The sequence below is a fragment of the Haliotis rubra genome, unplaced genomic scaffold, assembly GCF_003918875.1.
Source record: "Haliotis rubra isolate DU_JTF1 unplaced genomic scaffold, ASM391887v1 Scf57, whole genome shotgun sequence".
Taxonomy (NCBI): domain Eukaryota; kingdom Metazoa; phylum Mollusca; class Gastropoda; order Lepetellida; family Haliotidae; genus Haliotis; species Haliotis rubra.
Genome location: NW_025767268.1, coordinates 2,229,662 through 2,241,648, shown reverse-complemented (window position 1 = coordinate 2,241,648; position 11,987 = coordinate 2,229,662). Strand labels below are relative to the sequence as shown.

At 41.1% G+C, this 11,987-nt stretch overlaps 1 protein-coding gene across 1 annotated transcript; it reads left to right on the top strand.

Annotated features, from left to right (window-relative positions):
• Positions 1 to 895: 895 nt before the first annotated feature.
• Positions 896 to 2,476, top strand: LOC124254285 (spidroin-2-like). The gene has a single exon (XM_046688198.1). It carries the CDS (start codon positions 896 to 898, stop codon positions 2,474 to 2,476), a length of 1,581 nt encoding a protein of 526 aa, XP_046544154.1.
• The last annotated feature ends 9,511 nt before the right edge of the window (positions 2,477 to 11,987 follow it).

Here is an 11,987-nt window from a genome sequence, read left to right as displayed (position 1 = left end):
TACTTGGCCAAATCTGGTAATAGGATATTTTTGGCGATCTAATATAATTTGGGGCTGTCTGATATGGTACGTTGAACTATTGGTTCTCAGTAACATACTCAACATTACAATATGCAGTCTGCTTTGTAAACTGGTGAGCAAAGGATTTTTCATTTTCAGTTGAGGCTATCTAAGTTAACAATATTATATCCCAAAACGAATGTCAGGAGTATTTCCATATGGTTCTATTTATCAAAATATAATTTGAATTAGAACTTTTAAAATCGCACAATATGCACCTGCTGATGTATGACTTTGGGATCTTATCTTTAAACATCAAGCAGTTTGCTTTTACAACACAATTGAAAACATTTCACACATGCGTGGGCAATGTGGGTGCAAATTAATTCCTTACCACAGTCTTAATTAACCTCAATGTAGTTTTGCAAAATATTACCCAGCCACATATTACTTTTCACAAACTGTTGTAGAAATGTTTTAACAATTGTTCTTTCAATTTTCAATTTCTTAACAAAGACAAACGCGATATACTTTGTTTTCCCTGTAGTTAAAATGTATCAGGTATTTTTACGTATGGGTATGTACTCTGATCATATTACACAGAATGTGATCTGTGAACACTTCATCGCTGCCGTCATACTCTAATACAGATATAACATATATACGATTACTGTTGTGTCAGGATCGCTTTGTTGTACAGCTGCCTGTTCGGGGACCAAAAGAATAAATAAAAAGGAAAACGATTAAAAATTATAACTGAATGAACCGATCTGTGAGTAACGCTTATCAGAAATATACTTTGGTAAATAATGATGATGGTGATTATGATGTTTATGATGATGCCATGTTATTGATTATTTATGCATTTAACGCTTGTTCTTCTATGTTTTTCAGAATGGTACCCTTCCATCAGCTGATCTTGCTTGTGGTACTGTGTTCAGATAGCCATGCCCAGCTTATTCCCCGTATGCGTCTTGGCATGCCTGGCGGTGTGCGCGGCCCAGGTGCACTGGGAATGGGGAGAGGGATGCCGGGAATGGACCCCAGGATGGGTAGAATGTCGATGGGGATGGACCCCAGATTTCCTGGATCCAATAATCCTGGGATTCAGGGGAGGCCATCTGGATCTGATCTGGGGTTCGGTTCAGCACAACCTGGGTTTAATCAGGGATTCAATGGCCGGCGGCCTGGGATTTCTTCGGGCATACCGGGACAGATGGCCATCGATCCAAGGATGGGTCCAGGAAGGATGGGCATGGACCCCAGAATGGCTTCAGGACGGATGGGCGTGGATCCCAGAATGGCTTCAGGGCGGATGGTCATGGGCCCCGGAATGGCTCCTGGGCAGATGGGCATGGGCCCCGGAATGGGTTCATCACAAATGGGCGTGGACCCCAGGATGGCTTCTGGGCAGATGGGCATGGGCCCCGGAATGGCTCCATCGCAGATGGGCATGGGGCCCGGAATGGGTTCATCACAGATGGGAGTGGACCCCAGAATGGCGTCAGGGCAGATGGTCATGGGCCCCGGAGTGGGTTCAGGACGTATGGGCATGGACCCCAGAATAGGCATGGGTCAAATGGATCCAAGGCGACAATTGCAGATGGGTGTGGATCCAAGAATGGCTCAAGGACAAGCTTCTGTGGATCCAAGAGGAATTGGCATGAGAGGTCAGATCGATAGATTTGGCTTCCAGCCCACCTCAGACAATGGAGGCATACAACAACAGACCTTCAACCTCAACAATCAACAACAGCGACAGCAATTCATCAACTCGGCCAATGGAAACTCTCAATCTAGGAGCAACAGTGGTTCAAGTTCGTTCAACAACCAGAACCAGATCGGAGTACAACAACCTCTCAACAATCCCGCAGGTCAGCAAGATCCGCGATTTGTAGGACCTCAGTCCTCTGCAGGTCTTCATCCAGCTCTTCAACGTGGTCTTCATCCAGCTCTTCAGCGTGGTCTTCATCCTGCTCTTCAACGCGGACTTCATCCTGCTCTGCAACGGAGAATCCACCCAGCGCTTCTTCAGGGGGCACACCCAGCGTTGCAACAGGCCCTTAGCTCCGGAATACATCCTGCACTTCAGGGAGCTGGACCTTTGGGCCTTGGATCTGGTCCAACACAAGGTCTTACAAGACAAGGAACTGCCTCTAATACTATAAGTTCATCAAACCAGGGGACGGGGATTGCACCGGGACAACACACGAATACTGCAAGTATTCACAACGTACAAGGCAGCAGCTTGAGCTCCCTACAACAGCAGGAACGACTCATCAACGGCATTCCCTCCAATACCCTCCCAGGCCGCCCGGGAATATCGCCTGGAGGAACAATCGGACATGTTGACCCCTTGGAGGCTCAACTTCGGAATATACATCCGGGTCATCCAGCTCTACATCCGGGTAACCGTCATCCCATGGCAGTTCCACCACACCTGCGCGGCCCACGTCCACAGATTCCAATTATCTAAAAGACATTGAATAGTGCTAGCAGTGAGGCAGCGGTGATCAGAAGAGCACGCACAGAAAACCAGAATGTTACTGTCACTTTGTTCTTACATAAGGCGGTAGCACCCTCGTCGTTAAAGTTTTGTCTTATCGCGCCGATAATCAGGAGTAACTCCCTCAGAGGGTCACCCTGAGGAGCCTTTTATTGCTGTGGTATGGCTACAATATTGCTGAAACCGGCGAAAATGTATACTCATTAGCCTTAAAGGCTGTGGCATACCTGCCACGGGACTTAAACGTGTCAATATAATTTACAAATGAAAAAATCAAAGATTTATTGATTACCATCGATTTACCATGCGTCATGATGCTGAAAAGGAAACTCTTTTGAAAGATCATACCTTAAAGGTTTTATTAACGAATGTAATTTATTTTATTTCATGTTACACATGAACTGTTGTTAATACATCTGACACTATATGAAGCTGTGTGGACATGCTTTACACCGACTGAATTCCAAAATTTAAATATATTTCACGTTATTCACTGTATACCATTGAATAAAACAAAATTATATAAATTATTATTTTCATTATGTACATAAGTTTGAACTTGTTGGTATATTAAATATATATAAAAAAAATTTTTGTGTGTTATCATATTTAAGTTTACCTCATGAAATTAACAGTGTGTTTTGTTCATCATGACTGAGTGACTTTAGTTTTACGCCACACTCAGCAAAAATCCAGTGATGAACAGCATGAGCATCGTTCTACGCAATTGGGAACCGATGACATGAGTCAACCAAGTCAGGGAGCCTGACCACCCGATCCCCTTAGTCGGTCTTACGACAAGGATGGGTTACTGAAAATCAGTTCTAACCCGGATCTTCACGGGTCTGTTCATCATGAATGGCCTGATCGCTTTTATGACTTAATGAACAAAGGCTTTGATTTGGAGTAATAAAGTGACATTCAAATTTCAATTCTTGTAATTTTGAAATTAATTTTTAACAACAATATTATAAACTGAATTAGATTTTAATCTCAGACATGAAACAACCACGCGGGTATAGATTATCCAGAGCGAATCCCTTGTCGATGATTTGACGTGAACAGCAACACATAGCAGTGATTATGTGCATCAATTCAGCTTGTTTTTGACGACCCATTGTCTGTTAAAACCAATAACAATCTCACACAAAATGAATCAGTGTTTGATTGTCAGTTTTAACGAGAAACTAATGCATACCTGCCATAATTCTCCAACTGTAGGCATTAACATCATCCTGTCTAACAAAGGTGGTAATTAAAACCAACTTCTACGACTGTTTCAGCACTTCCAATGTCATACGCGTTCACATGAAAATACATATAAACGTAACTATTTCATTCAAATCAGGGATTTATATAGTCCTGCTCAGAGGACGATATTCAGCTCCTAATTAGATTGAATTTTTTTAAATTTAAACTCGTAGTGAGAACTAATGTGATGTCGATGTAGAAGTGATTAAAGGATAACCCGAATACTGATGTGCCATGTCAGAAGTATGACGGAGGTTGTAATGTAAGGTGAGTGAGTGAGTGAGTGAGTCCTAATTCTTAAAAAACATATTTGTCTTGTTCTCCTATCCTCACATATCCAAGAGAGTATTCCTGGCGCGGAAGAGAATCTGTCAAACCACATGCATATCCCATTTAGGCGGAAGACTGACCAAATGCTGCAATATCTCAACAAAAGACTAATTTTCATCTTTGTGTGAATCTCTCAAAAATACAAAGGACAGCTTCTATGGTTGACTTTATAATCCGTTCACGTGTTGTCACTTATTTCTTAGATCAATAGCTGTGGACATGCCCACGTGGCCATGTGTCATTAAATGACACTCATAAATATCATTAATGGAACAGTGAGTGGGTGTTAGAGAAAAAGAATAATGGATGAATATATTATCATGACAAACATGCAACAGTTACACCAACACGGCTAATCCCTCTGTAAACACGCTGACACTGACACTTGAAATCCGTCACACATAAATCACGATTTGAAATCAATAACCTCGTATGTCAAAACTGACATTGGATGTCGTTATCAAAATCCCATGAAATCGACATCACATGTCCGCGACTGACAACGAGCTGTTATAAACAAGACCTGTAGTTGACATGCGCATTAAGCCACATGTTCTGCGCTTGCCATTTGCGCTATAGACAAGGTTCTGGCGACATGTACACAGACTCGTTTCAGATCTGACAGATGGTAGCTCTTTCATGTCAATTTCAGTTCCATCTTCACCGACCCTCATTAAGCACGAATCCGCTATAAAATTCTCGCGGCTTTTCAACTGAGAAGTCTTCAACTGTCGATGTGGGATTTTAGAGGGAGTAGCGACACAAAAACTACCGGCATCTAAAGACAATGTTGTTTGCACAGCCGCCCATAATGCTTAATGCAACTCCACCTGTATGTGAGGGTTGCGAGGGGTCCTCGTGGTTCTTAAAAATAACATTTATTCCAATATAACCAATTATAAGCCTTTATGATTACTTTAAAGTTTGAAGTGGTTCTTGTTTGGGTATTTTTTTCATTTGACAACAGAATTAAAATTTCTACATTTTGAAACTTTCTTCCTGATTTTTCAGGAAAACCTTGACTACATTACTAAACTGTAACCAAATTTTGCACGAAACAGCATTTTTTCAGAGCACATGTTTACGCTTGTCGATAGAGTCGTCATTGATGGTCGGTTTGTTAGGATGTGCTTTCAGACTTTCAAGCACTGGTTGACTTGGTCAAGGCACAAATATATTTACAACCAGCAACTGTTGAGAAAATAGCTGACATGAAAACTTTTGCGAGATATTGTGACAAACATGTACATAACTATGAAAAACACAATGCCATTCAGAAAGTGGTCAAATGTTACATGTTACTGAGAAAGTGTAATCCCAAAATATAACATCTGTTACATGTACATGTACAACACTGTAACAGATGTACCACTAAACCGTGCAACGCTCAACCAAGACAGCGATAGTGTCTTGAGACACTTGCATTATTTCTGTCGGCACATGATTTTGTTACATTCTGTGATCAGAGTGATGAGAATGTCTTGATATTTATTCTAAGTGGGGACAAAATGAACTGAAATTTTTGGACTTTTAGGTTTTTGAATCATGTAATCTTAAAACAATCTGTATGCGTTCATAAATGTAGGGTATGAATATGTTAAGACCCCTACTAGTAATATCTGTCTGTATCAGGTACATAAGGAAATGTACACTGCAACATCCTTGTTCATCCCAGCGTTGTGACAGACTGGTTATTTTGTATTTCGTGTTGTACATTGTGAGTACAGCTCTTAATGACAATGGAAGAAATAAAGTATTTCTATCTATCTCTTGTAATAGAAATTTGAGTTGGCCCAGTGGTTAAAGCGTTAACTTGTCACGTCCAGACTCGGGTTTGATTCCCAAATGAGCACAGCCTGTGAAGCAGATTTCAGGGTTCCATCGTCGTGAAAGTGTAAGAATATTTGCTAAAAGCGGCATAAAACCATACTCACTCACTCCATATTCGCAACAATCACCAGAACCAGACCCTTTTTCCACCACCCATGAAGACCCTCACTTGTAATGCTTTTGTATACAACTAAACATTGTAGTCCACATTAAGAAAGTTGACCAGGGATATAGCGATTGTATCACCACAAAGCCCGCACGGGGGATTGACGCGTGGTCTACGTTTACTATTTGCTTTTGCCTGCCGCCATTAATCCATCAGCAACTCTCGCGGTGGTCCCGCGAGACTTGCATTATTTGGACATGTCCTGCGTGTACGTTTGGCCCTTGTCCAAATAGCGGACTGATATTAAATAAAAAGGATGTCCTTTGATACAACACGGAGTTGATTTATGATGGGAAAATATCATAATTCCAGATACTGGCGGATAATTCCATGTCGCCGTTGTTATGAATGAGATGAATTTATAATTATTTGCCATTTGTCAAGGCTGACATATTTTCCTTAAGGGCTTGTACTTTGATGGGATTCTCGATAGCATGGGGTGCCCAGCGCCATCAAACAACTGGTGATCATGGTTCGTGGTTCGTGTTACAAATTGTTTGATTGTGGTAACGATAAGGTTGAATATCATAAGGTGATGAAAAAATGATTAATTTAATGTCCATGATGATGATGATGATGATTGTGGTGGTGATGAGAAAGTGATTGCATTTAATGTCCGTGATGATGATAATGATCATGATGATCGTGGTGGCGGTTTTGATGATGATGATGATGATGATGATGATGATGATGATGATACCATGAGAAAGTGATTACTTTTAATGCCCGTGATGATTATGATATTTTGCAAACAGTTTTTTAATAATTTTTCTCAATCAATCATGGCAATATATTTGAGATATATGAAAGATATTAGATAGATATTTTGAAAATACAACGCAATTCTATGACACAATAAAATGAGAGATGTAGTTTTTTCTCCTCTGCCTCAATGTAAAATATTCTTCCCACTCATCCTAATGATGGTACATGCAGTATGCCGTATGTTTCATAGCGCACGGACCCAGAATACTCTGTTCTTTTGTTGTTGGGAAGTTACTCCGAGTCCCTAAAGAGTCGTTAAAATATCATTTTTCCGTTAACAGTTTAAATATTAACCACTTCATGTTTAATAAGCAGAACTATGTTTTACATCCCCTGCGTCGAGAGTTTGTGTACAAGTGTTCCGAGTTCCCTAAAGTGTTGATCACGAAAATTCTGTTTGTTCCTAATACAAATATAATTACTTCACAGAGCGTATTGTTTATTTGATTTATTAAACATTAATATTGCCTTTATTCCAAAACTCTAACAGCTTGTTTCAAATTTTATGCTATATCACTATTAATAGATGTGTCTCAATGGTATTTGTATCATTGAACAGGTAATCATTCCCTGTTATCTCAGGATTATGAATATTCATAGGTTAATCACGCCTTACACTATAGGAGACATCCTTTGTCGTGTTCCTTGTGACCTTGATTTTTATTGATGACTACAAACTTGAGCACAGAGGTTGTGCGTTGTAGGCAGCAGATATTGTTAACTTGGTGGTTACTCCGACGGTGGCGCATCATTGTCCAATAGATAAAATATTTATCACTAAGCATTTGCATGATCGTATGTCAAATGATAAAGATAGAATAAATACATAACAAATGAATTATTAAGTCACACCACAAAAAGGCGGAATTTCGTCGTCAGAGAACGTTATTCAAGAAGCATGTGTTGATGTTCTGTCAAACGGCATGGAACGTTGTTTAGGGTATATTAAAACGTGTTCAACATCAAAGCGCGGGAGTCATAGATAGGATATAATACCAGACTGGGTAAAGAATATTATATGACGTATTTGAAATGCAGAAATTATAATATTACAATGACAATCACAGTTATATCATGACCATTATTTTTATGATATACTACAGAAAACATTCTTTCACATCAGTAAATCAATGATAATGTGAAAGAATCGGGTTCTTAAAAACAGTACGCCTACCCCTAAAAGTCACAAGCACAATAGGGCGGTAGCCCAGTGGTTAAAGCGTTCGCTTGTCACGCCGAAGGCCCGAGTTCGATTTCCCACATGGGTACAATGTGTGAAGCCCATGTCAATCATTCCTGTTTCCTGGCACTCTTCCTATCAGTAATGCATTACCTGTCAATCATTCATGTTGTCTGTCACTCTTGCTATTTCATGATGTTGATCACTGGGTTGTCTGGTCCAGACTTAATTATTTGCAAACCGCCGCCATATAGCTGGAATATGGCTGAGTGCGACATTAAACAAAAAAAAAACCTCTAGCTTTTGGTAATTCACACATATTACCTGTACAAACAAAAGAAAGAAAGAATGTACACACGTCGTACTTGTCAATCACTCATGTTATATGTTAGTCTTGTTATCTGTAACAATGGGGGCGTGGGGTAGCCTTGTGGTTAAAGCGTTCGTTCATGGCGCCGAAGACCGGGTTCGATTGCCCATTTGTGGTGTCCCCGCGGTGATATTGCTGGAATATTGCTAATAGCGGCGTAGAATGTCACTCACTCACTGTTACCGGTAATTCACAGGCATTACCTGTCAATCATTCGTGTAAGCTGCCATTCGCTCGTGTTATCCATCATTGCTGTTAGGGGGCGGTGGGGTAGCCTAGTGGTTCAAGCGTTGGCTCGTCACGCCGAAGACCCGGGTTCGATTCCCCACATGGGCACAATGTGTGAAGCCCATTTCTGGTGTCCCCCGCCGTGATATTGCTGGAATATTGCTAAAAGCGGCGTAAAACTAAACTCAGTCAGTCAGTCACTGCTGTTATCTGTCACTCCGACGTGTAAGCTTGAGCTCGGTCATTTCAATATTGTCAGTAAACATATTTCCCCTTATTCTCTCTGGATATTTCTCAGATATTCACTCACCTTATCTGATTATATTTCACCTTTCATTTACCACGAACATATTGTGGGGTTACTTCTCGCCGAAGAGCCATTTCAAATTGAAAATAACCATAAGTCTTTATCATGAAATCCCTTCACGCTTTACCGACTCAAACGCCAATGTAGACTTGTACATGTTACATGCGATTAACTTGGGTATTGCATCGAGCCCCGAAGTACTGACCTTGTCCTTGGAGTAGCGTTAGCGAACAAACTAAGCATCTTCTAACGGTCCCACCATTATCACAACATCTATCCAACTATTTCATCGTTGTTGATCCTGAACAAAGGGCCCAATGTTGTAACATGGCACCTTATAACCACACTGTCTTGTTCAAAAGCTTTTAGGAGTATTGTCAAATGTCTTAAACCATTTGACAAATTTGACAGCGACACTGTTCATTTCGCTCACAGAATGATCTGACGTTTTCCAGACACCTATTTGTCCAGAAGTAATTATTATAAAAGCCCTGTGAATGAATCACTTTGTATATTGCTTGCTACTGGTTAGCGGGGGGCTTTTCTATAATAGCATATCGTCCTATGCTACACGCTTTATCTGTTTATTACACGCATCACGATTGTGTATCAAGGGAGATAATACGATCCTAATTTGTTGCGCTAGTCAATTTCGATTTGAGCTCTTCTCCCTGGAGGTAGAAAACATTGTAGTTCCGGCAAAGATGGCGGCAGTGGGATCGCAGAGTCGAGATGGGGAATCGCTAATTATCAGCGGGCTTTTTGCCGAAGCTGTTAAATCTAGCTACATCAAATCCACAAGGCTCATTAGCGATTTTTTTACGAATATTTGTTTTGTCACTTGGGATTTAAAGACAGCGGGTAAGGGAATCTATCGGATTGCCATGCCGAACTTTCGTACTTGTTAATTGTCACAGGCTTCATTCACACTGAGTTTTTGCCCCTGAATTGATATGTGTGGTCGATGCCGAAAATCACACTGGGCAGTTTTATGTTTGTGTATGGAGCGTAGGAGACTAGTAATTAATGAGAATAATGCCATAACGAGATATAACACAGTTGGAGATATTGTTAAAATCCTTCAGAAATAAATTGTATTTTTATTGTGATTTAAAGGTGCACATACATAGTTTTGGGACCAAAGATGTAATATATCTCAATCTAACTATTCACAACTGTTTATCAGCTTTATGTTATGGAAGTATCACAAAGTATCCTTGAAAAAACATCCCTCAGCTGCGTAAATCGTAAATGCTTGAGAAATTGAAATAATAATAATAATAATGGTCATCTATAAAGCACCTGCTTCCACATACTTGTGCATGCTCAAAGCGCTAACATATTATTACCCCCGATAACCCAAGCTACAGGTGCCAGAAGGTTGTAGTCACATGACTTATCCCACCGGGTACCCATTTTCTGCTGGGTGACAGAATGTTAAGAAATTCGTTCCAGGAATTTAAAGACAGGTTCAGCTAAACATGGGCAATGTGTCACGCCACTAACGACAAGGTCCAGAACAAGTACCAACAACGGGTAACGGCTGTTACAGCGTAGTTCGTCTTTAAGTGGGATTGCCCACTGCCTGAATTATTACAACGGCTGTAATCATCTCCATTAGCTGTTGTAGCACTTGCTCCCGCCGTCCTCCCCGCACTGCATGTTTCATATGCGTTACACTGTCCCACCTTCTGCTTTATACCATTACTGTTACTACCTACTACAAGAGATGCTACTGCTGTTGCTGCTGCTGACTACTACTACTACTACTACTACTACTACTACTACTACTACTACTACTCAGCCACACAGCAACATAACCAAATCCAAACAATGTGAGAACCACTTTACCAATGCCCAACACGTCTGTTTCAAACTCTCGCCACATCGCAACATCACCAAGTCGTGTGCTGCTAATGTAACCTTCAAAATACCACGCCAACGACGAATTCAACAACAAACCCGGAAGTATTTTTTCGGGATTCGAACCTACGTCGGCGTGTCGTCCGCCATCTCCTCCCAACCGCAGACAACGCCGTGTGTGTTCTCCCGACCTGATGAAGCTGTAGGCTGGGTTCAGCCCCACAAACAAGTGTGATGTTGACTCAAGACTCTGAAGGCTCCCTCCTATATTCTCGTCCACCTCGTTCTTACAGTACACAATTCCGCAGTGTATAGCAAACGTAAGACACACAGGGGAGTTTCAAAGAAAGACATGACTATTAGTCTAATCCTGTTTTTTTCTTCCGTCGGCTAAAGGAGAACAAAGATGAGAGCTCTTTTTACAGTTTTACAGAAAAAGATGATGCCCAAACTTTAGCACGTGCGAATATTTTCAGCTCCTGTGAAGTATTTGCCTAACGCTACCGTTGAAAGCTTCGAGCGCTGCCTTCGCCTGTTAACATGTGTATTCAAAATGTGTCGAAACATCGCGTTGACATGTCTTAAGAGCGGCCAAAGGTATTTTTCACCTGCACAAGTGCGAGATCAAAGGAAAGTGCCGCTGTGATCTCCCCTCGGTTCCACCCCCTAGACAACAGTAAGGAGAGAACGGTCCCCGGGAACGCTGGGAGATAAGTCTCGTGCAGGGACCATCCCCAAATACATCAACACGTTTTCGCGACTGAAATTGAATACGGCCGTGCCTCTTAGAGAGGTGATGTTCTTTCAATAACTAATTTGAAGCTACTTGTGACGGGTGCATCTTTTCCAAAGACAAGAGTTATGCATTCAATGACGCTGTCGACTTGAGAAGAGCAAGGTGTAGCAAAAGAACAGGACGGTATTACACATCATATTGATATGTTTCTGTTACATGATAGAATCACAATCACAGGGAGTGTACGTCACACGTGTGGCACTGTGTTTGCTAATGTTTGACAATACGTGCATTTCGATCCTTACAAAACAACCACGATACCTGAAAATCATAGTATTATTATTACCATCATCACTGTATTACTGGTTAATTTGGGTGAGTGAGTTTAGTTTTACACCGCCTTTAGCAACATTCCTGCAACATCACGACGGGGGACACCAGAAATAGGCTTCACA

Excerpts from the sequence above, each read along its gene's own strand:
- LOC124254285 (XM_046688198.1), top strand. The coding sequence starts at position 896 with ATGGTACCCTTCCATCAGCTGATCTTGCTTGTGGTACTGTGTTCAGAT.